General features: G+C 48.7%; 3 protein-coding genes across 3 annotated transcripts in view; 2 read left to right on the forward strand and 1 right to left on the reverse strand.

The window, feature by feature from the left end:
• The first annotated feature begins 456 nt into the window (after positions 1 to 456).
• Positions 457 to 3,976, forward strand: LOC102846501 (cytosolic acyl coenzyme A thioester hydrolase-like). The gene is made up of 2 exons (XM_006901538.1): positions 457 to 566; positions 3,718 to 3,976. Exons 1-2 carry the CDS (start codon positions 457 to 459, stop codon positions 3,974 to 3,976), a joined length of 369 nt encoding a protein of 122 aa, XP_006901600.1.
• Positions 3,977 to 9,774: 5,798 nt separating this feature from the next.
• On the reverse strand, positions 9,775 to 21,764 carry LOC102869435 (chromosome unknown open reading frame, human C11orf84). Its single transcript, XM_006901513.1, has 6 exons — positions 21,635 to 21,764; positions 16,637 to 16,966; positions 16,393 to 16,551; positions 16,120 to 16,245; positions 15,686 to 15,910; positions 9,775 to 9,986 (listed from the first exon to the last, which is right to left on the reverse strand). Exons 1-6 carry the CDS (start codon positions 21,762 to 21,764, stop codon positions 9,775 to 9,777), a joined length of 1,182 nt encoding a protein of 393 aa, XP_006901575.1.
• Positions 21,763 to 23,847, forward strand: part of LOC102846903 (translational activator of cytochrome c oxidase 1-like) — an 11,878-nt gene continuing 9,793 nt past the window's right edge. The window contains exon 1 of the mRNA XM_006901539.1: positions 21,763 to 22,014. Within this exon, the coding sequence (XP_006901601.1) occupies positions 21,763 to 22,014 (252 nt within the window). The remainder of the gene's footprint in view (positions 22,015 to 23,847) is intronic.

Genomic DNA, 23,847 nt, shown 5'->3' on the forward strand with positions numbered 1-23,847 from the left:
CCTGCTACCTGGGATTTACTTGCAAAGGAACTGCTGCGTTTAGTGGTGGGAAGGCTGCGTGTGCAGGTCCAGGGAGGCTGAGAAGAGAACCCGGGGTGTCTGTAATGGTGCCACTTCCTCCAGAACAAGGTCCCAGAGGCAGAATACACAGGAGAGGGTGCTTAATTAATGCTTACTGAAGACAACCTGGTCTTAAGGCCTGGAAAGAGTATAAAGTCCACTGGGTCAAGGCAGTACCATACTAACAGCAGTAAAGGTTCCTTGACCTTGAATTCCACCCCACCTGCACGCAGCAGCCTCCTCTCTGCTGATGCTGCTGCATGAAGGTCAGTAGCTGTTCCTTTCCCAGACACCCGGCAGATACAGAGGGGGAAAGCCAAGCAGCAACCCTCCTCCGTTCCCAGCCCTCACACCTGTGGTTAGTTTACAAAGGGTTTCTGATGGATAGCAGCCAGGATGGATGCCAGTTTGAGCGCAGCATTTTATGCCGAGGAAAGCAAGGCTCCGGTCAGAGGAGTTTCTGTTCCAGAGCCGTGGAGCCTGGAGCAGATCATTGTGACAACCAGGTGCTGTAAAGTGGCCCAGTCAGCGTCCCCCTCCTCACCCATCGTCTCAGGAATCCTACACACTCATTTCTCTTCAGTGAGAGGAGGGCAACTTCTCATCTCATTCTTTTTGTACACAGAAGAGAGCACAGAGCACATTATCAGGCTGCACCAAAGAACAGCATACAAGGAAGGAGGATAGGAGCCCTGGTCGAGCAGTAGTTAAAGAACTTGGCTGCTAACCAAAAGGTTGATGGTTCAAGACCACAAGCCACACCCCAGGAGAACAATGAGGCAGTCTGCTTCTTTATTTACAGACTTGGGAAAGAGACAGGTCGTTCTACTCTGTCCAGCAGGTCACAACTGATCAAAGTCAACTTGAGAGTGGTGGGCCTGGGTTTTGTTTTTTTTTTTTAAGGGGAAGATTGGTGTGCAATTAATGTCAGTGATAGAAGCAATGGTTCTCAGGCCAGTATGGCTAGGGCACCGAGCTGGAGGAAGCTGCCACTGGATCCCCCATGTTGGTGTGGGGAGGGTCCCTTGTGACAAGGCCTGGCACTGCCCCCAGGGGTCTAAGCAGTCATATGGCAGATTTCAGAAACTGATTCTGAGTCCCATTCTCAGTCTTGAGCTCTTCACCTCCCTCCTGAAAGGCGGAGATGCCCACCACCAGCCTGCAGACCACATAGTTCATGTCGTCCCAGGGTCCAGATTTTGAGGCTTTTCACACTCCCCTGTTAGAATACGGGGCTGACATCACTCCATCTACAGCCACCACCTTTAGAGAGATCTACAGAAGTCGATTGCTTCATCCCTCGTCTTTTGAACACTAGCTGGTGGGCTTGAACTGCCAACCTTCTGGTTTGCAGCAAAAGGCTTAAACTATGCCAGACATCTTTTCACCCATATAGTTCTTCAAAGAGCACAATGCTCAAGGCAGACATCTACAAATTAAGATAAGCAAGGACTATGGTTTTCAATATGGATTGAAGCTCAACATCAAGAAAACAAAGATTCTTACCACTGGGCCAATTAGCAGCTCCATGATAGATGAAGAGATTGAGCTTGTTAACAATTTCAGCTTGTTTGGGTCTACAATCAACACTCCTGGAACCAGCAGCCAAGAAACCAAAAGATAAATTGGAACTGACCCAATTAGGGGCTGGTTCTGGTGTCAGGGATCTCTCCAGACTACTGAAGTGCAAAGGTATCAGTCTAGAGACTAAGGTGCACCTTATCCAGGTCATGGTCTTTGCATTTACTTGTTATGCATCAGATGTGGTGCTGGAGAAGAGTACTGAAAATACCATGGACTGCCAAGACAGGAAACAGGTCTGTCCTGGACAGGGTGAAACCAAGTTGCTCTCTGGAGACAAGGATTCTGAAGCTCAGGGTCATATACTTTGGGCATGTTGCCAGCAGGGATGGGTCCTTGAAGAAGGACATGATGCTTGGAAGGACAACGCAGGAGAGGAAGACTCTGGATAAGATGGATAGACACAGTGACTGGGGTAATAGGGACAGGTGTGTCAACAGACAGGGAGATTGGCTCAGGACAGGACAGGATTCAGAACTATTGTACACAGTTAACTCAATAGCACATAACATTATTTAGTTTAGGGAGCTCTGGTGGCCTAGAGGAAAAAGCTGTGCTGCAATCCCAAAGGCATTCAGTTCAAGTCCACCAGCTTCTCTATGAGAGAAGGATGGGCAGTCTCGTCCCGTGTGATTGACTGCCTCTACAAACTTGCCAGTGGGTCAGTTTGGGTTGGTTCTGACTTGATGTTACACAGCAACAACAACAAACATTGTTTGGTTTAAGACTCCCGGGGATTTGCTTAATTTATAAATATTATCTCAGGGCAACAGTTTCATGAGTTCGCTTAGCCTCACCGGCTCCTGGAATTCTTGATTCCATGAGAATTTTAAACTTTCTACACCTCCCGTTTTGATGAGGATTCTGGTATAAAATGTTTGCACAAAGTGCTCAGCAACCCTCTTGCAGTGTTGAGTGCAGCGAAGCAGCCGAGGGGCTCACACTGCCCTGTCCTTGGACCCAAGCCTACATTCTGAAGGAGGCATTGAATTTGGGGAGAAGAAATGTTAAAGTAAAGGAATGAAGAGAAGATTTCAAAGAGCAGCTCAAGAAGACAAAGTATTCTAACAAAATGTGCTGGAGTAAGCAAATAAAAAGTGAACTTGTTACAGATTTAGCAAGCTAAAAGATCTAAAAAACAAATGTAAGCCTTGAGTTGCAGTACTGAAGGATTTTGTTGTTATTATGTGCTGTCAACTCAGACTCACCACGACCCTATGCACAATGGATCTGAACCCTGCTCTATCCTGAGCCAATCTCACTGTTTCTGACCCTCATTACCACAGTTACTGTGTCAATCCATCTCATCTGGGGTCTTCCTCTTCTGCGCTGTCCCTACACCCTAACAAGCATGATAATCCTTTCCCAAAGACTGGTCTCTCCTGGCTACATACCCAAAGTATATGAGATGGAGCTTCAGAATCCTTGAATCAAAGGAGCAGCTCGGTTTCACCCTCTCCAGGACAGACCTGTTTGTACTCTTGGCAGTTCATGGTATATTCAATATTCTTCTCCAGCACTACATCGCAAAGGCATCAATTCTTCATCTGTCATCCTTATTCACTGTCAAGCTCTCTGACGCATAGCAAGTAGTTGTTAAAACCATGGCCTGGATCAGGAGCATCTTAGTCTCTATGCATCCTGGAGAGGGTGAAACTAAGTTGCTCTCAAGACAAGGATTTTGAAGCTACATCTCACATACTTTGGGCATGTGAGTAGCAAAGGATGCTAAGGACAAAAACTTGAATGATCTAGGAAGTATTAAAAGAGGATGGAGGAAAAAAAAGAGGATAGAGGGAAGGGAGCTCTGGTGACCTAGTGGCAAGAAGCTGTACTGCAATCACGAAGGTGCGTGGTTAGAATCCACCAAATGCTCCGCTGAAGGAGGGACAGTATCATCCTGTGCCAGTTGGATCTGATTTGACGTACACAACAAGAAAGAAAAAGAAGAAAAAAAAAATAAAAAAAGATGGAGGGAATACAAAAGAATTGGCTGATGGAACCTCCAGGAAGTAGTATACGAACAAGAACCAATGGTAATGAAGCAAGAGGTTCAAGCTGCACAGAAGGCGCTAGCAAGACCTTCACGAGCAACAAGTCCATGGAGACTGAGGTCCTGGTGGACGCTGAGCCCGTGGTGGACAGCTCACAGCAGCGGTACCGGGCTGCCAGTGCCTTCTTCACCTACGTGTCCCTGAGCCAGGAGGGCAAGTCGCTGCCTGTGCCCCAGCTGGTACCTGAGACAGAGGATGAGAAGAAACGCTTTGAGGAAGGCAAAGGGAGGTACCTGAAGATGAAGGCCAAGCAGCAGGGCCAGGCAGAGCCTCAGCCCTAGACATCTGCCTCGTGTGGGCCTCAAGCAGCCAATGAAGGGACCCAGAGCATCAAATCCCTTAGGAGTTGTCCCCTCGGCCAAAAACCCAATTTATGTTGAGATCTGGTGTTAAGTGTTTGTAACGCAGTGTTAACCTACACTCTGTCCTAAAAATGTATACACCAAAGCTTATTTATTTATATCATTCCAGTATAAACGCTACACAGTGTTGTCCCCACACCCAGGGCCTTCCATGGGACCCTGGGGATACCTCTGTCACTGTCAAGTATGTGAGGAATCCAGCATCACTAATAAAGCTTCTATTTGGCTGGGGAAAAAAGGCTCAAGGAATTGAAAGGATACCAACTGACATGTTTCAACGGACAGATTCAGCTCTGGATATGTTCATTAGAAGGTCAGGGAATTTGGAAGACAGCTACCTGGCCAAATGACTGGGAAAGATCCTTACCTGTTCTCATGTAAAGAAAGGTGATCCAATGTTGTTGTTGTTATGTGCCATCGAGTCACTTGCGACTCATAATGACCCTACGCACAAGAGCCCTAAACCCTGCTTTAGCCTGTGCCAACCTCACCGTCTCCAACACACTCTCTCCCACCACCCCAATCACAGAATCGATCCATCTCATTGAGGGTCTTCCTCTCCTGTGCCGCCCCTCCACTCTCCCAAACATGATGTCCCTCTCTAAGGACTGGTCTCTCCTTGCAACTTGCCCAAAATATTCAGAATCCTTGACTCCAAGGAGCAGCCTGGCTTAACCCTCTCCAGGATAAACCTGTTTGTTCTAGCAGTCCATGGTATATTCAACACTTTTCTCCAGCACCATAGCTCAAAGGCAGCCATTCTCTTTCTCTCATCTCTAGTCAGTGTCCAACTCTCTGATGCATAGCACGTAATTACAAAGACTATAGCCCGGTTCAGGTGTACCTTAGTCTCCAGCCTGATGTCACTGCTCTTCAGTACTCTGGAGAGAGGTCCCTGACAGTTGACTTTCCCAATGCAATTCGTCTCTTGATTTCCTGGCTGCTGGTACCAAGAGTGTGGCGCCAAGCAAACTAAAACTGTTAACTATCTCAATAAAATGAGGAAATTATTGAGTAATACCATTAGTATTACATACAAGTAGAATCTTGTGGACAACTGTCCAAAAATGGCTAGAATAGTACATCAACAGAGAACTGCCTGAAATTCAAGCTGGATTTTGAAAAGGCCATGGCATCATTAATGATGTTAGACATGAGCTGAAAGCAGAGAGTATCAGGACAATGTCTGTTTGTGTTTTATCAATGATGCAAAGGCATTTGACTGGGTAGATCATAACAAATTATGACAAACATTGAGAAAAGTGGGAATCCCAGAACACTCAATTATGCTCACGTAAAATCTATACCTAGACTAAGAGGCTGCTGTCCGAGTACATCAGGGGAACATTGCATGGTTTAAAAATCAAGAAAGGTGTGTCAGGGCTATATCCATTTTGCATACCTGTTCAATCTATGTGTTAAGCAAATCAATCAAGAATCTGGATATTGTGCTGTGCAGATGACACAACTTGAAACAATGCCTGCAGAACACTGAGGTCTGAAGCCTTCGGTATGGATTACATCTCAACATTAAAAGGGCAATAGGCAACATCATGGTAAATGGAGAAGAGATTGAATTTGCTAATGATTTCCTCTTGCTTGGATCCACAATCACCACTCTTGCTTCCAACAGTCAGATCAGGAGATGGGTAGTTAGTTGCACTAGGAAAATCTGCTGTCATGGATCTCTCCAAACTGCTAAGGAGTAATGTTAGATTAAGGTGCACCTGATTCAAGTCATGGCCTTTTCAATTACTTGCTATGCATCTAAAATGATGCATAGTTCACACACACACACACACACATATTAAAATGATGCACAGTGAATAAAGACAACAGAAGAAGAGGCCTCTGAGTTGCGGCATTAGAGTGCTGAATATCCACACTGTCTAAAGAACAAATATGTCTGGAAGAAAGTGCAACCAGGGTGCTCCTCAGAGATGAAGATGGCGAAGTGTTGTCTCACATACTTTGGATACATGGTTAGGAAAGGCCCATCCTTGCAAAAGGAAATCATGTTTGAAAGCAAACCAATATAAAATAAAAACAAATCAACAACAACAACAAAAAACCCAAAGACAAAAAAAGGGGAAATGATGCTGTACATTAATGTTAATAGTGTTATTCACAATCTCAAGAAACAGCCCAAATGTCCAACCACAAGCGAATGGATTGAGAAATTGTGGTACATTCACATGATGGAATACTATACGGCACTCAGGAGCAATGATTTTTTTTTTTTTTTTTAGGAGCAATGATTTTGAAAATTACTATACAACTTGGAAGAGACTGGAGGGCATTCTGCTGAGTCAACTAACTCAGTCTTCCATGAACAAATAAAGCATATTGTAAACATAGATAACTAGTGAAAAGTGTATGAGGATTCAAGAGAAGGGGTGGGAACAGAGGGGTGAGAATGGATGAGGGGACATCATGGGGCCGCACAATTTGGTGGGTGGAGTGAGGGAAGTAAAGGCAATGGGAAAGATCTGGCAAGGATCTGGAAAGACAGGGTAATGGTGGACATTGTTCAATGGTGATTAATTTCATAAAACATAATGAATGGGAATGATTACATAAAACAATGTGAATGAAGGGTAGCGTGAAACACAATGTATATGAATTTTATAAGCAAAACAATATAAAATAAAAATTAGAAAAAGAAAAACCAACCACAAAAACCAACACAAACACCACACCACCACCAAAACAAGACAAAAAAAAACCATGCTTGGAATGGTGGAGGGTCAGCAAAAGACTGGAAGACCTTCAGGGAGGTGCACTGACAGTGACTTTAACAGTGGGCTTGAGTTTCTCAGAGATGACAAGGATGCCACAGCATCAGGCAGAGTTCTGATCTTTGGTCACAGGATCACTGAGTTGTACTTCACTTGGTTGTATTCCCTCTTCTACCTGTATATGAACTTTATAAGCAAACCAATATAAAATAAAAACTTCTCAAAACCCCCAAAACCACTCTCTTCTACTCTGGTAACATAGTCTATATTTAGGGAGTTGCACTGCTAACCAAGCACTGAGTCTCTCCGAGGCTTCAAACGCACCAGCAGCTCCAAGGGAGATACATGGTCAAGTCTCTTCCCTTACAATTTACAGCCACTGAAAACCCACAGGCAGGTCGCCTGAGGAAGGTTCAACTCAAGGAGTGATGAGTCCCATTATTACCAAACTCACAGCCATTGAGTTGAGTCTGACTCTACATGACTTCAAAGGACAGAGTTGAACTGTCAGTTTTCAAAGCTGCAATCTTTACAGGACCATGTTCTCCTGGAAGATCTGCTGGTAGATTTGAACTTTCAGCGAGTGGCCCTAAAAACTAAAGTGGCATGCTTGACCCCCAAACCACCACAGCTGCTGTCCATTATCAAAGGGACTAAGACCCCACAGGGAGGGTTAGTGTGGAGGTAAGGCATTTAGTGAAGAGACCCAATTGGTCCATTTCATGGCCCAGGAAAAGGGACAACCAGGGGGCGATCTGAGCAGAAATCAAATTGAGGCAGCAATGAAGCTGTGCAAGGTAGTGGGCAGAGCTAAAGGGCAGGGCTAGGACCCCTATAGGCACCTCCTTTCTTGTAAGTGTTTGGGGAAAGACATCCTCCCATCTAACGGCTGGCTCAAAACACTTCATTTACAAAGCTTCCATTCTCTCCTCCTGTACCAGTCATATCTACACACCAAGTAATGTTGTTGTTGTTGTTATGTGCCATTGAGTCATTTGCGACTCATAGAGACCCTATGTACAAGAGCCCTAAACGCGTTTCTATCCTGTGCCAACCTCACCGTCTGAAACACATTCATTCCCACCACTCCACTCACAGAATCGATCCATCTCATTGAGGTCTTCCTCTCCTGTGCTGCCCCTCCACTCTCCCAAACATGATGTCCCTCTCCAAGGACCAGTACCTCTTTGCAACATGCCCAAAGCATATCAGATGAAGCTTCAGAATCCTTGAATCCAAGAAGTAGCCCAGCTTCACCCTCTCCAGGACAAACTTGTTTGTTCTCCTAGCAGTCCATGGTATATTCAACACTCTTCTCCAACACCACAACTCTAAGGCATCAATTCTCTATCATCCCTATTCACTGCCCAACTCTCCGATGCATAGCATGTAATTGCAAAAACTAGAGCCTGGATCAGGCACACCTTAGTCTCCAGCCTGACATTGTTGCACTTCAGTACTCGAGAGGTCCCTCACAGCCGACTTTCACAATGCAATTCATTTCCTGATTTCACAAAATAATAATAAAATTAAAAAAAATTAAAAAATAGAGAGCTTCCTTTCCTTCTTAGCTCCTTGAGTTTGAGCAGGCTACTGTCCACTGTGGCTTCAAGTGAGCCAGAGGTGGGACTTGGTAGCATTTTCTGGCCAGCAGCGAGGGGGTAAGTGCTCATACATGGCTGACATCGAGTAGGCCCATTGCAGCAGTCCAAGTCTGGGCAGGCCACTTCCTGGCCTGCCCTCCCAGAACAACCCTCCAGCCCTTCTGCTCCTCAGTGACCCTCTGTTAGTTGTTAGGTGCCATCAAGTCAAGTATGACTCAGTGAGTGACCCTATGAACAAAAGCTCTGAACCTCATTCTATCTTGCACCATCCTCACACTTTCCTGACACAAGAGAGACCACTGAGGAAGTGACTGTGTGAATCTACTTAATTGAGGGTCTTCCTCTCCTTTGCTGACCCTCCATCCTTCCCAGCATCATGTCCTTCTCTAAAAAACGGCCCCTCCTAGCAACATGCCCAAAGTATGTGAGGTGAAGCCTCATCATTCTTGCCTCCAAAGAGCTCTCTAGCTGCACCCTCTCCAAGACATATCTGTTTGTTCTCTTGGCCGTCCATGGGGTGTTCCGTGCTCTTCTCTAACACCACAGCTCAAAGGCATCAATTCTTTTCCTGTCATTTTTCTTCACTGTCCAGCTCTCAGATTCACAGCAAATGATTAGAAAGACTATAGCCTGAATCAGATACACCTTAGTCCTCAAAATGACATCATTACTCCTCAAGAACTTGGAGAGGTCCCTAACTGCAGATTTTCCCAGTGCAATGCATCTCCATATTTCCTGACAGCTGGTACCAAAACCCTGAGGAAGCCAGATATCCTGCTGGCAAACATCCCCTAAATGATGGCCCAGACCAAACTCTTAATAAAAAAAAAATAATTTATTGTCAACAAAGGAGATATATACAATGGGAAGTGTGGGTGGGAGAGAAGTGAGTGAAGCCCCAGTAGGCAGCTTCGCCTCCTGCAGGGATGGAGCAGGGAGAGGTAACAGAGGCCTCCAGGTGGAGAAGCCTGCACGGGTGGGGGAGGAGAGGCGTCCCTGGAGGTAGTGGGACTCAGTTCAAACCTCGTGACCACCTCTTGTGTAAGGCACTGTGCCAAGGGAGAATGGTGGGAGGCTGGGGGTAGGGGGCACGTTGGGGACCGAGCAAGGTCTGGGTTAGCTGAAGGATTGGGTGGGTGTTCTCCACAAGCCCAGTGCCCCACCTGCACACCAGCCACCCTCCCTACCTCAGGCCTTGCCCAGGACAGACATTCTTCAGAGCTGCAAAGCAGCAGCGATGCCCTAGCCTCCCTTCCACCTGCCCTGGCACCTGTTTTACTCTGCACCAGGCAGCCAAATGAGGCAGCTCCGAGTTTTAGTCCCAAGGGGGATGCTGCCTCCTCCCTTTCTCCTTCCCTCCCCGGGAAACCAGTACCTACACACCACTGCCCGCCCCAGGCTGGCTCCCAACAGGAGTGTTGGATTCAGACAGGACTGCAGGCCAATCCCGGGTGTCACTTGCTCCCACACCCTTGGTGCTCGAGGGATGCTTAGACCAGTCCTGCAGGAAGCTGACGGCCGGTGGTTCCTCCATCCGCACTCGGATAACCTGGAGGTCCAGTGTCCCGCGGAGCCCCGCAGGGGGAGCTAGGCAGGGGTGGGAGAGAGAACAGAGTCAGGGACCTTAGACCCCACAAAGGTCCCCAGCAGCCTCTCCAACTCATACCCATCTCCACACCCAGTACCAGGCACAAAGGGCATCCAAGGACAGAGGAAGCACCACTGTGCTGCCCAAGGACACACCAGCCAGGGGCTCGATGCTCTTCAGAGCCCTCCTGTGCACATCACCCTGCGCACTGACACTTCCTTACCTTTACCTGACTCCATGCATCAGGAATCTCCTGTGCACCTCAGCTCAACAAGTGAGGAACAGAAAGGACTCAGGCAAGGACTTGTGAACACACATTAAAGACTCAAACCTGATGACATCACCAGGGAGTGAGCACAGAGCACAGCCCGGCCTGTGGGCTAGACAACTGAGTCATTCATCCATCAAGCAGGTAGGAGGTGGTACCTCCTCTTGGCTAAGCAGTGTTGGGTGCAAAGGATAACAGAGCAAAGGAAACAGACTCCCATCCTTAGCAGAAAGAGCCTACATTCCAGAAAAGGGTGACAAATAATGACATGACATCCTTACGACCAGGGCAGCGGAGAATGAGCGAGCAAGGAAAAGGCAGAATCGCTCCAGGAAGGGTCACCATGGTCCCACATCACAGCTAGGCCAACAGAGGCTACTGTGGCCTGACAACTGGTCCATCCCACCAAAACCAACTCCAGTGCAGATCGGTGAGGATGAAAACTCAGCTGATGTGCGTTCTTGAGCGCTCTGAGGCTCGGTCTCCCTTTCTCTAAAACGAAGTCATGATACTTCACGCTCAAAGGCCAAATTCTTTCCAGTAGCAAGGAGTGCACGTGGGGACAGTGGGGAATAAGAATGAATCAGGAGGCAGGGGCCTAATGTAGCGATTGCTTTTCTTTAACCACGTGGTCAGAGCCCCAGGGCCATGAAAAGGCACCAGAAGGATCCCCATCGTAGGGACAAGAGGAGCATACCCCACCCCTCCTGTGCCAGCCCTTTCTGTCCAGAGTCCTGCAGCTCACAGACCTCCACAGGGAGGATTTGAGTCCCTTACCTGAGCCTCATCAAGGAAGGAACCCCAGAATTCACCATCAAAATGACAGATGAAGGCAATTATCACCCCTCGTCTTTCCTTACTGGAAACTTTCATCAGGTTTTGGAGGGTATCTTTGTGCCAGGTATTGTTTCGCTGCAAACAAAGACCTGGGGACCTATTAAGTGTGTGGGGGCACCCACAACATCAGCCATCAATCCCACTAGTTCTCCCCACTTTCTCTCTGTCCAGTTGGAAACCCACTGGGATCTGTGATGCACCTCATCCTCTTATCCCAGTCAGCATTCTGTTTGCTCTCATCTGTGCTAAGTCCTTAAGATGCCTCTCTTCAGGCCTAGACACCCTTTCCACTTGGCAAGGTCCTCAGAAAGTTCTAGAAAATCTTCCCTGACTGTCTCACATTCACATTCATCAGTTCCTTTGACTTGACTTGTGTGACTTTCTCCAACTTCTAAATCCAAGATATTTAAGTTAATGTGGCAGAATTTTTATTCAAGTAAAATCCTCAAAAAATTATGCAACTAACTCAAAGAAGGGGCATTATGAAGGCTCACAGACTTCTCACAGACTTGTTCAAACCCTGGGTTCTTGCAGAAGGCGGAACCCACTGGTGTGTAGTGCTTTCTCTGCCTCTGAAACGAATGGGGCCTCCCAACTCTGATTTGCCTCACTGCCTCTGACCTGCTCCCCTCAAGCAGGCTGTGAGCCTCTGGGAGCAAAGTCCTCCAGACAGACACACATTTCCCGGAGCGCTTCCCACTGGCCTGGGCTCCAGGAACACTTGTTGCTGCGTGGCTTCCTATTGCCTGCAGCTTGGGCGACCTCCAAACCCCAAGTCCTGCCTTCCTAAGGATATCTTGTAGTCTCCTCCCCACCTTCACATCTTCAGCTTGGCGAGTCCTTCTCTCCTCACAGATTTGTCCATTCACTCCAAACTGGCCTGCAATCTATGGAACTCGTTTCACCTACTCTTCCTCCCATACCTGTGGAGTCTGAGCACAGAAACTCCATATTGGGAGCCCCGAAATGAAGGTTCCCTTCCGAGAACAATAAAGTTCTAATGCCATGGACGGAACCAGGCATCTAGAGCAGCGATACACCAAGAGATCAAGGAGGCTCAGGACTCACTAACGCTCAGCTGAGCAGAGTCTCAGGCAGCAAGGCTGAAATGCAGCTCACTGCAAAACTGGAAAAAGTAAAAAAGCCTGCCTTCCTGAAAAGAGTCTACCACAGTAAACAGGACTGTAACTAAATCACACACACACACACACACACACACACACACACACACACACACACACACACACAGCGCAACAGACTTGAAGGATACAAGCAAACTATGAATTGTGGTTACCAATGTTGAGTGATGTGAAGCCGGAAGGGGACACATGTGTTCTTTCCGTCATGAAAAGAGCACAACTCCTTTGTGTCCTGGGCAAGTTGCAGACAAGCTGGGACAAGAAGACAGACACCCTCTGGGCTGCTCATTTACTCCCTCCAGAAGTGCCTCCTGGGTCCCTGCACTGCTATGAGGAGTGCTTACAGCAGAAGACCCAGGGTGTTTTCTGCCATCTCAGTGAGGTTACACGATTGTGGCTGACAGAATTAGGGGTCCCCAGAGATGTGCATGTCCTAATTCCTGTAATCTGTGACTGTTACATGAACAATGAGAAAGCAAAGAAGGTACAGATGCAATTAAGGTTGCAAATCAGCAGACTTTGAATTAAAGAGTAGCTTACATTATTACCAAGTTGGCCTAATGTCACAAAGACTGTTAAATGGGAAGAAGAGAAAAGAGATTCCAAATAAAGCATTCTAAGGAAGACCGCACCAGCCGCTGCTTGATGTTTAAATATAAACAGAGACAGGACCTAAGAGTGCAGATGGAATCTAGATTCCGGAAAAGACCAAGACAATCGCCTACAACTGCCAGAAAGGAACCCACTGATGTCCTGAGTTTAGCCTGTTGAGACCCATTTCAGACACCTGGCTTCCAGAACCATAAAACCCAAGACCAAATCCATTGCTATTAAGTCGGTTCTGCTCGTAGCAATCCTACAGGACCGAGCTGCTCTGCCTCAAGGTTTCCAAGGCCAGAGCCTTCTAGAAGCAGGTGGCTTCATCTTTCTCCCCTGCTGGGGGTTCTAACCAAGACGCTGGCTGCTACCACCACCTACCACCACCGGGACTTCTCCCACAACCACTTAAATGTCTGTGGTTTGAAGCCACTGAATTTGTGGTTAATCATTAGAGCAGTGACAGTAAACAAACAGAACTACTACCAGGAAGAGGACTCTTTTCTGATACTGTTTTCTATCTGGAAATGAAGATAAACAACTCTTCCTTTATTTTTCTAAGAGAAATACTGCGTGATGAAAAGTGATGAAAATTACCGCTCTGGAGACTGTTATCAAAGCTCGAGTTCAGGCCACCTGGAGAACTTGGGAAGAAAGGCCTGGTGACCCACTGGAAAAAACAACTACTGAAAACACTATGTGGTGCATTGGCTTTCCTGTGCGTGCCCTTTACGGGCCTGTGTGGTTGACGTGTGCCCTCGGAGCAGGTGACCCTGTAGTGTGAGTGTTTAAGAGGCAGTAAATCATATGGGAGGAGACGACCATCCTCTTGCGGCACAGCTGGTGGATTTGAACTGGACGCCTTTAGGACTGTAGTGCAGCTTCGTAACACCATGTTGCCAGAGCTCCCTGTTGCCATCATTCTCCCATAATGACTGGTGGAGCTACAATCTCCTGAAGGATGGGTTGGTTTGTTATCCAGGCAAATGGCTTCACGGATTGGTCTATCTGTTTGCTCTATCTGTAGACAGACCAGTTTATAATCTACAAGAGAAGCCATGACATGAAACTAAGTTTCTTACTAGGAAAATTAGGAAGGTTTTCTATATAAGCAACCTATCTCAGATGCTTTTGGGAGCTTCCTATTCAACATTGCCTGGAAACAAGACAAGTGTATCCTTTGGACCAAGAGTCCTGGTGCTGAGAACTTCATAGGTTCAAGTTAAGGGTTGCTTAAGTTGGTGACAACCAAGACCAAGAGAAATGGCACAAGGAGAGCAGTGCCAGGCAGCAGAGAAATGGGGGCAGTGACCACAGGACTATCGGGGAAAAGCAGTGAGCGAGCAGGGACACAAAGATAGCAGTGACAGTGAGCTTGCCCAAGGACTACAACTGGGCACTTTCAGACAAAAGGTCTTCAATGGGATCCAGGACTTCATAAAGGGAAGGAACTGCAATCCAGCCTGTGTAGGTAGACCCTTCAGGCAGACAAACGGCAATATGAAGGCAAAACTTTCTGCAACAGCAGACACCCAACTCTAAGGTTGGAAAGAGGCCTGTCGTGAAGAAAATGAGATAAAAGCCAGCAAAGGTTTGAGCATACGGAATTGCCCATAAAAATTCTGCCTTGAGAGCTACTGTAATGCTGGCTTTAACCTTGGCACTGGCCTGAGAGTCTCCCAAATCTGCTGGATGGGGAAAAGGCCTAGCCACAAAAACCTCTAGAGAGAGAGCATTCAAAAAGTTGCTTCATGGTAGATGAAGCAAAAAAATTGGAACAGATTCGAATAGTTTAAATCTGGGTAAAGCAGAATAATTAGTCAGAAAAGGGTGATGGGCTGAAGCCCTGGAATATAAGTCTGGGGAGTGATGTAGTGAGCTCTTGTAGAAGATTGATGTGTGTTATTGCCAGGAATGTGGACGGGAACACACATTCAAAGTGGCAGTTGATTGGCTACAGCACACTACCTGACCTGACCAAGCCTGTACCTAGAAACAGAAATAGCAACTGACACCTGACCCACAGAGCACCCACCAGTGAAACAGAAGTGGACAGGGGTTAACTGGCCTCCTTTGACTATAATGAAGTGGGATCTTCTCCTCCAAAGTTAAGTGAGTGTTTAATGTCATGTTAGAGACTAATTCACTTCAAATCTACTCCTTTTTTTCCCTATTTATACTTGTATAAATAATAAACTTTGAAGTGCCAATCCTTTGTAAAGTGTCATTGTGGATTAAATAGTACAGTTCTAATCTAATGCTCGTAGTCTCCTAATATAGGATTTAAAATACAACATGGGCATCTGTGAGGATGTGCGTGCCATTCACCTACGGACCTCTATTTCCACTCTGACACAGATGGGGTTGACATTGAGGCAACTGTTTTCTTTAGATGACGCTGGAGAACCAAAGGAACTGAACATACAAGCTTCTTCTAATCAGTACAACAGTTACTACTATTACTAAGGGTTGGTTCCCAGCAACCCTTCACGGCTCTGTTTTCTTTTTATTCACCCATCGTTGCACATTTCCTTCCCTCCCCCACCTTTACCATCCCCCAGTCCACTTCACCGTCCCTCTAGGACCATGCTCCTCAGAGCAGAGTGAGCTTCTTAGACTTGGGCTAGAATCAGTCTCACATGTGGAGGTTTCAGGAAGCACTGGGCCAGCTCATCCTGCCCACAGCAAAACTCAGAAAAACTTGGTCTTCTGGTCAGCCTCCTTGCTCATTCAAGGTTCCCTGCCCTTGATCTCCAGGACCTGAACTCGTCCTCTTCTCCCCTGAGCTCTACTGAGCTGCCAGAGCCCAGAGCCGCAGCCCGTCTGCCTGCCCCACCACCCTCTCAGGAGAGCTTACCTGGAGAGGGGTTTTTGAGCTGGTGGAGGTTTCCTGCGGCGTTCCCCTCTTTGGGCGAGTCCTTGTTCTCAGAGGTCCTGAGCTGAGTGTGAGAGAAGAGCTGGAGGACGAAGCCGGGCGGAAAGCTGCCATCAGTGAAGTGTCTGACCTCAGCTGGGGCTGCAAAAGTCTCCGTCTCCGTCTCTATCTCCATCTCCATGGGAGAGTCAGGTGATGACGGAGGGTCTGTGAGAGGAGAATAATAGCTGTCAGAGCCGGAGCCCCAGCCTCTCAGCCCTACTTGGGTGAAAAACAAAGGTCTGGCCCCAACCCGAGGTCTCAGGTGAGCTGTCTGATGAAGTGCCCTCTACATGGGCTCCAGCCCTGCTGCCCAGCTCAGCTTTCTTGAGAAAGCCAGAGCCCAGACCCTATTTCCCTGAACCTCTCTCCTTCACCTGGGTCAGGGTCCAAGGGTTTGGTCACACGCCTGCCTTTTTTCTTTTTGACAGGCTCGTCCCCAGAGGGCTCTTTCCATCTCTGACTCCGGGGCTTCTTATTTGGTGGTTCTAGGGCAGGAGCAGCTGCAAAAAAAGAGAAGACCTTACACAGGCAACGTGTCTGATCCCATCACTACAGGACTCCAGAAGGGACCCACCCAAAGCTTCTCTGTCTGTGTTCTGCCCTGGCCCCTACTCTGCCCAAGCACACTGCCCTCTCAGATGACTGACCAGGAAGCTCCAGAGGCCGGAGACCCCTGGGTCGGGTCCTTTTCTGGAAGGCTGGGAGGGATGGGTTGTCCTCAGAGTCCAGGAGCACAACAATCTCAGCAGGCATCCTGGCAGGGCCTGGATCAGGGTCCAGGTCCACATCCAGGCCCTGGCCCATGTCTGAAGGAAGGAAGTGCTGGTGAGTACCAGGGAGCTTCTCTACTCCCTCCCCCAGGCCCAGCAGGTTCTATCCCCCCCCCCCCACCTGAGCTGGGTGGGGATGGCTGCTCCACTCTGACATCTTGCAGAAGGGCCACCCCCTCGCTCCAGGCCTCTAGGATGTTGCTCTTCTCAGACTGGCTCAGGTCCAGCGTGTGAGGATGCTGGTCCATGATGTGCATGCGGGCCGTGTCAGCGGAGGGGCGGCGGATCTCCGCACCACACACCATGCACAGCGCCCGCCCGCTGCCTCCTGGGCTGTTCCCCACCAGGAACTCCTGCTCCCACGACATCTGCTGCTTGGGTTCCTCACAGCCATCGCTTCCTGGCTCCAGCAGGTTGGGTCTAGCCACTGGAGTCTTCTCCTGCTGGGCTACTGCGGAGAGAGGAAAGGGAGGCCATCAGGAAATGTATCCTTGGCCAACAATACTTGGGACACTCCTGTTCAGTCTTTATTCTGAGTTGACTCCAACTCTTAATGATCTGTGTCACAGAATATAACAGCTACAATAGTTTCCTTTGATGTGATTGCCAGGTCTCTGAACCACGAAGCTCCTGGATGTGTTAGAAACACCTAACTTGCAGTTTGCATTACCAGGGGGTCCTGAAAATCCTGCTACCTACATCCTTACACTTCTCTGGATCTGGCCTCCAACCCATAAACTGGTGTCAAAGGATTTTTCCCATTTGGCTATGTTCTTGCATGTCAACGCCTTTCACACGTCTGCCCAGAAGCCTCTGCACGTGCCCTTCTCTCTGTCCCAGCCTTCCTCTAGTCATCACCTCTCTGAAGCCCTCCTGACCTCCCACCCTGGAGGTTGATCACCCATGGCTGACCTCCAGGGAGCTTTGGTGGCTTTAGTGCTCACTTGGTGCCCAGCCAATACAAAGGCATGTAGTTCATATCCCATCTCCTTTCCTGCAGTTTACAGCCTTTGAAAACCTGCTCAGGGGTCAGGTATGGGTTGGTTCCGACTCTGCAGTACACAACACAACAACATGGCTGACTTCTTAAGAAGGTAAATACAATCATTTTAAAATCTCCATAGGACTTGACCCATCAAAAGGGAGGTATTGAGTGAGGTTTTGGTCAGGCAATGAACAGTTCTGTCTGTTCTTTCATTTCTCAGACTCTCCTGAAAGCCAGCGATCTTGTCAGAGCTGGTTTCTCTTCCACAGCTGTGCTTCGATGACCACAGGTCAATGTGTCTGGTCTCTGTACACACGAACCATAAGCTCCAACAGGGCAGGGATCCTGTCCAGTGGGCAGAGTAGCCCCAGGAGTGGTCCCTGGCTGCTCAGTGCTTCTGCAAAGTATCCATGAACCCTTAGGGCTGCAACAGAAAACTCCTGGCCAAGAAGAAGAGACAAAATACAAATTAAGAAGGCCCTAACACCTGGGAAGATTACTCCTCGCCCAATGGAAAGGCTGTCCAGAAGAGGTGGGATATGCTATGGATATGGGCTTTAGCTTGGTAACAAAACATCCAAGCCTAGATCAGAGTTCAACCTATGTGCTCTGTGACTAGGGAGCTCTGGTGGCCTAGCGACAAGGAGCTGCACTGCAATCCCGAAGATAGGCTGTTTGAATCCATCAGCTGCTCCATGGGAGAAGGATGGGCAATCTCCTCCCATATGATTAATTAACTGCCTCTAAAAACCCATCAGGTCATTTCCTATGCTCCTGGACTCTGAGGACAACCCATCCCTCCCAGCCTTCCAGAAAAGGACCCGACCCAGGGGTCTCCGGCCTCTGGAGCTTCCCGGTCAGTCATCTGAGAGGGCAGTGTGCTTGGGCAGAGTAGGGGCCAGGGCAGAACACAGACAGAGAAGCTTTGGGCGGGTCCCTTCTGGAGTCCTGTAGTGATGGGATCAGACATGTTCCTATGGGTCATTTCCAACTCAACAGTATACTATGTGATGGGGACAGAAGCTTGACCTCCTAGTTCCAATCAGTCTTTTGTCCCTACTACACCTCTCAAATGGCTTTCATCAAGGTGGCCAGTGCTAATCCTACTATCAGCACTTACACGTCATCCTTGAAGAATTTGAGTCTTCTCTATCCTGCTGCTCTGGCTTCGCCACCTGTGCCCTGATTCCCTCACCTCCTTCCCCAATATTTGCGCTGCTCCCTTCCTTTCTCCAGGTCACTGCTGCAGAACCCACTTCTCACTGAGGCCTCCCGTCACCCCTTAGAAAGCTGGCACTGCCTTCTGCCTGCTTCATCTTCCTGCACTGCCCGCCTCATCACTCGATGAGGATGAATGTGCTTTTTTACTTCTGGTGTGTCTCTTCACTACAGCACAGGCTCTAAGACACCACGGATTTTGGATAGTTCACACTTGTACCTCCAACACCTAACAATGCCTGATGAGCAGTGGCACCCATCAATTATTTAACAAAAGAGAGTCCCTTTTCCCAACTACAATTGCAGGAGTCCTTCAGGACCCAGTCCTTGGTTCACTTCCTGTCTCCTCCCTGGGATGCTCTAATCCCCTGCCTGTTGACACCTACCCTTCGTGTATCTTCAGCCAGACTCTCCTATGGCATCTAGGCTTCTGCCCACCAGACATCACCACATGAATGTGCAATAGACACGCATGTCTGCATTCCCCAACCCAGTAAATGAGAAGTCCATCCTTCTAGCTGCTCAGACCAAAAACCTTAAATTCAGCCTTTCTCTGACACCTCGAATCTTTCAAGAAGCTTCTTCTCCAGGATCTCTGTACATGTTGTCTTCTCTGCTTGAAATTATTCTTCCTCCAGTGATCTAGAAAGTACCTGTTCTCCATTATGAGAGAAGCTCTCTCTGACCACTCAACAAACCAGATAAACACTCATGCCCAACTCTTTTCCTCCTTAGCTTGTTTTAGCATGCTTAGGACCACTTGTCATCATCTCAGCTACCTAAAATTCACTCGCTTATCTCTGGCCATTAGTGCACATATTCCACATGGGTAGGATTTAGTTTGCTGTGCATATTGCTACCAGCATTCCTACCCTAAACGAGTCTGGAATAGAGGGTTACTCTCCTAGTGCTGGTTTTATTTTTTCTTTTTAAAGAATCAAACTCATAGCAATCAAGTTGATTCCAACTTTGTTGTTGTTGTGTACCAGTAAGTGGGAACCAACCTACAGCTGACCCTCCAGCAGGTTTTCAGAGGCAGTTGATCAGACCGGAAGAGACTGCCCACCATTCTCCCGTGGAGTGGCTGGTGAGCTTGAACCGTGTGCCTTTGGAATTTGGAGCACAGCTTCTGTACCACCAGGCCATGAGAGCTCCCAAGTTAAAGTGACCTATATATGTTAAATACTGTGACACTGATGTGTCAAATGCCATAATGGTTACCCATGGTGGACAGTGTTTGGTGGAGCTCCCTGAGTAAAACAAGCTTGGAAGCAGGAGTGGCATCCACTTCCAGAAATGGCTTGCCTCCTGAAACTAAGAACAATGCTCAGGTCATTCATCGGGTCGCTATGAGTCAACTACAACTCGACAGCCCCTAACAACACACATATGCAGAGTATACCTACTCCATGGCGTTTCCTTTCCGAAGATCACCAGCCCTTTCTTCTGAGGCACCTCCAAGCTGACTTGAACTGCCAACCTCTAAGCTAGCCGAGGGCTTGCCATCAGTATCTATGGTACTGCTGCTGACTCTGACTCACAAAGGCTCAGCAGGGCGCAGAGCTGCCCCATGTGGTCCCCAGGGCTAGCAGGAAGCTTTATGGAAGCAGACTGCCACATCCTCCTCCTAGAAAGCAGGATAAAACCGCCTAACTTTTGGTGAGCAGTCAAGTACTTTTACCTCTGCATCACCAGGGCTCCTCTAGGCATCCGCTCAGTGTTGTCAGTCAGAAATGACTCACAGCTGACCTTCCAGGGGGTTTTCAGAAGCCGTATATCGCACAGGAAGAGATTACACTGTCCTTTTTAAACCCACTCTCTGAGGATTGCCTGTGGGTTGCCAGCCCAAATCCTTACCCTCCAGAGCTGTCTCTGTCACATAGCAATCACCCAAAATGAGTTGAACGGCACTCATCTCTATCTGTGGGGCTGGAGGCTCTCTTGGATTGCTGAGGATGACTTTGAGGAAGCCTCTAAATGTCTGGCTTGGGAGCCTGGATAAAACACCTGTAGAAGTGGGACTGTAACCTTTTTGCAAAGCAGGAAGCTGAGGAGGGTTGCAGCCTTCACGTTCTTTGCTTATTTCCTATCTCCAAATTCTAGAAAGGCGATCAACACCTATTAGTCATCAATACACCCGGCTGTAAAAATGAATGAATCGATGGACCAGTGGTCTCTGCTCTCCCATTGTCCCGAAGGCCTCCCTCTGGGCCTCCTTTGTGAACGGTACCTCGCGGAAGGGAAGGTGTTGGAGACAATACAGATATCTGCATTTTCATGAATTCCAAGTCTTCCCCAAAGGTGGCCCTTTGTTTTCATGATCTCAGAGGCTAAAGGAAACGGTAAGGGGGAGGGGAGGGCGACTGGTTCCAGCTAGTTCTCCAAATCCCTCCCAAGGCCAAGCTCCTAGAAGGTTCGCCCAGCAAGCAAGCGCCTCTTTTGCTAAGTGGGTGTCGTGCGCGGTCCCGTTCACCCGCTCCGGGTTGCCACCTGTGGCTTATGGAAGCGAAGGCCCGGGGATGGAAGGCTTTGGGCGCCGGGAGCGCTCGATCCCCGCGGAGCTCGGATCGTCCTGCCCTGCGAGGCCCATCGCGCTGGCCTCCATGCGGCGAATTGCTCCGAAGACCCGGCCGCCGCACCCCTGGGCCTGCAGGCCCCAAAACGCAGCCTGGACCCCCTGCCTGCGGCCGCCTCCCCGGGCGCCGGACCCCCGGGGCCACCGGCGAGCCTGCCTCCGAGCTGGGCCTCGGAGAGGGGGTGCCGGGCGGCCGACACCAGGTCCACACCCGGCCGGCGGGGGCGGGGAGGAGCCGGGGAGGCCCGAGATTCCAAACGCTGGAGGAGAGGACGGAAGGACCGACAGGGCGCCGGGGCTGCGGCCCCGCTCGCGGAAGGGCGACCCTCCCGCCTCCTCACCTCTGAGCATGGGCTCAGGCCGCGGGATCACGGCCACCACGGTGGCCTCGTCCTCGTCCTCCGCATCCTCACACTTGAGCTTCACCTCGAAGCAGTCGAGCGCGGCAGCGCCTTCGGCCTTCAGAGCCATGGTGGGGCCGGGAACGCGGCTGGCCGGACACCGCAGGGGATCGCGCAGGCCTCGGCGCCGCCGCTGCCGCCTCCCGCCCGCGCCGCCCCCTCCACGCCGCGGTCGCTCGGTGGTCCGAACCTGCGGGAAGAACGTCCAGGCCTCCCCGAGACCGCAGAGCGCGGGGACCCCGGGCGGGGAGGGTTCAATCCGGGGCCCCAGCCCCCCGCCAATCCCTTTTATGGACGCTCATACTGGGAGCCCGTCGCAGGCCCGCCCCTGAGCCCGACTGGCCAATCCTACGCTTCCTTCTCGTGGCCCCTCCTCGAATTCAGAACAATCCCCGCCCCCTAATTCATGCAGCCAATCACCTACCGCCTCCACGTGGCTCCGCCCACGGCACCCAGATTTATTAAAATCTCAGGTCCTGCAGGAGGCGGGAAGATAGTGCTAATGTTTCTGGCCAGCTCTCTTACTTTGGTTTGCAGAAGGAGTGGTGGTGGTTATGTGCCGTCGAGTCGCCTGCAACTCATAGCGACCCTGTGTACAACAGCCCTATACCCTGCTCTATCCTGTGCCAGTCTTTCTGTTTCTGACATGCCTACAGCCACTACTCCAGTCAATGAATCAATCCATTTTATCTAGGGTCTTTCTCTCTTGTGTTGTCTCTCCAATCTCCCAAGCATGACGTCCTTCACCAAGGACTAGTCCTTCCTTACAACATGTCTAAAGTAGATCAGGCAAACCTTAAGAATCCTTGCCTCCAAGGAGCAGCCTGTTTTCACCCTTTCTAGGACGAACCTGTGTGTTCTCCTATCAATCCATGGTATATTCTCTTCTTCAGCACCGCAGCTCAAAGGCATCAATTCTCCTTCTATCATCCCTAGTCATTTTGCGCTTTCTGACACATAGTAAGTAATTGCAAAGACCATGGCCTGAATCAGGCACACCTTAGACTCCAGACTGGCATCTTTGCACTTCAGTACTTTGAAGAGGTCTCTGCTAGCAGACTTCCCCAATGCAATTCGTCTTTTAATGTCCTGACTGCTGGTATCAAGAGTGCTGATTGTGGAGCCAATAAAACTGAAGACGTTAATAATTTCAATCTCTTCATCGTCTATCATGATGCTGCCAATCAGCCCAGTGGGTAGGAATCTTTGTTTTCTTGATGCTGAGCTTCAATCCATATTTAAGGCTTCAATCCTTGACCCTCCGCAGCAAGCACTTCAGGTCCTCCTCAGTTTCAGCAAGCAGGGTTGTGTCATCTGAATAATGCAGATTGTTAATGGGTCTTCCTCTAATCCTGATGCCACATTTTTCTTTATATAGCCCAGCCTCCTAGATAATCTGTTCTACATATAGATTGAAAAGGTATTGAGGTAGGACATGCCCCTATCTAGTCATTTCTAGGTCTGTCATGAAATACAATTTTGTGAGTGGCAAGATAATATCCATACGCATAGAAGGAAGTCCACTGAATATCACTATCATTCAAATATATACACCAACAACTAGAGCCAAAGAGGAGGAAATAGAAGATTTCTACCAACTTTTGCAGTCAGAGAATGGTTGAGCATACAATTAAAATGCATTAATAATAATGGGTGACTGGAAAGCAAAAGTTGGGAACAGGGAAGAGGGATCAGTAGTTGGAAAACTTAGACTTGGTGACAGAAATTAAGCTGGCGATAGAATGATAGAATTTTGTACAATCAATGATATATTCATTACAAATGCTTATAAGAAACATAAACTCAGGCTATACACATGGATTTCACCTGATAGTATGCATAGGAAACAGATTGATTTCATCTACGGAAAGAATCACTGGAGAAGCTCAATATCAGCTTTGAAAACTAGGCGAGGTACTGACTGAGGAACAGACCATCAACTACTCATACGTAAGTTCATGTTGAAGCTAAAGACAATTAAATCCACAAGAACCAAAATTTGACCTTGAGTCTATCACACATGAATTTGAAAACCATCTCAGGAACAGATTTGAGGCCTTGAACACTAATGAGCTTGAACACCAGCTGAACTGTGGGAGGATATCAAGAATATCATCCAGACCACAACAAGATAAAGGTAAAGAATCCAATAG

The sequence above is a fragment of the Elephantulus edwardii genome, unplaced genomic scaffold (genome assembly GCF_000299155.1).
Source record: "Elephantulus edwardii isolate Elephantulus edwardi_28Jun2011 unplaced genomic scaffold, EleEdw1.0 scaffold00328, whole genome shotgun sequence".
Taxonomy (NCBI): Eukaryota; Metazoa; Chordata; class Mammalia; order Macroscelidea; family Macroscelididae; genus Elephantulus; species Elephantulus edwardii.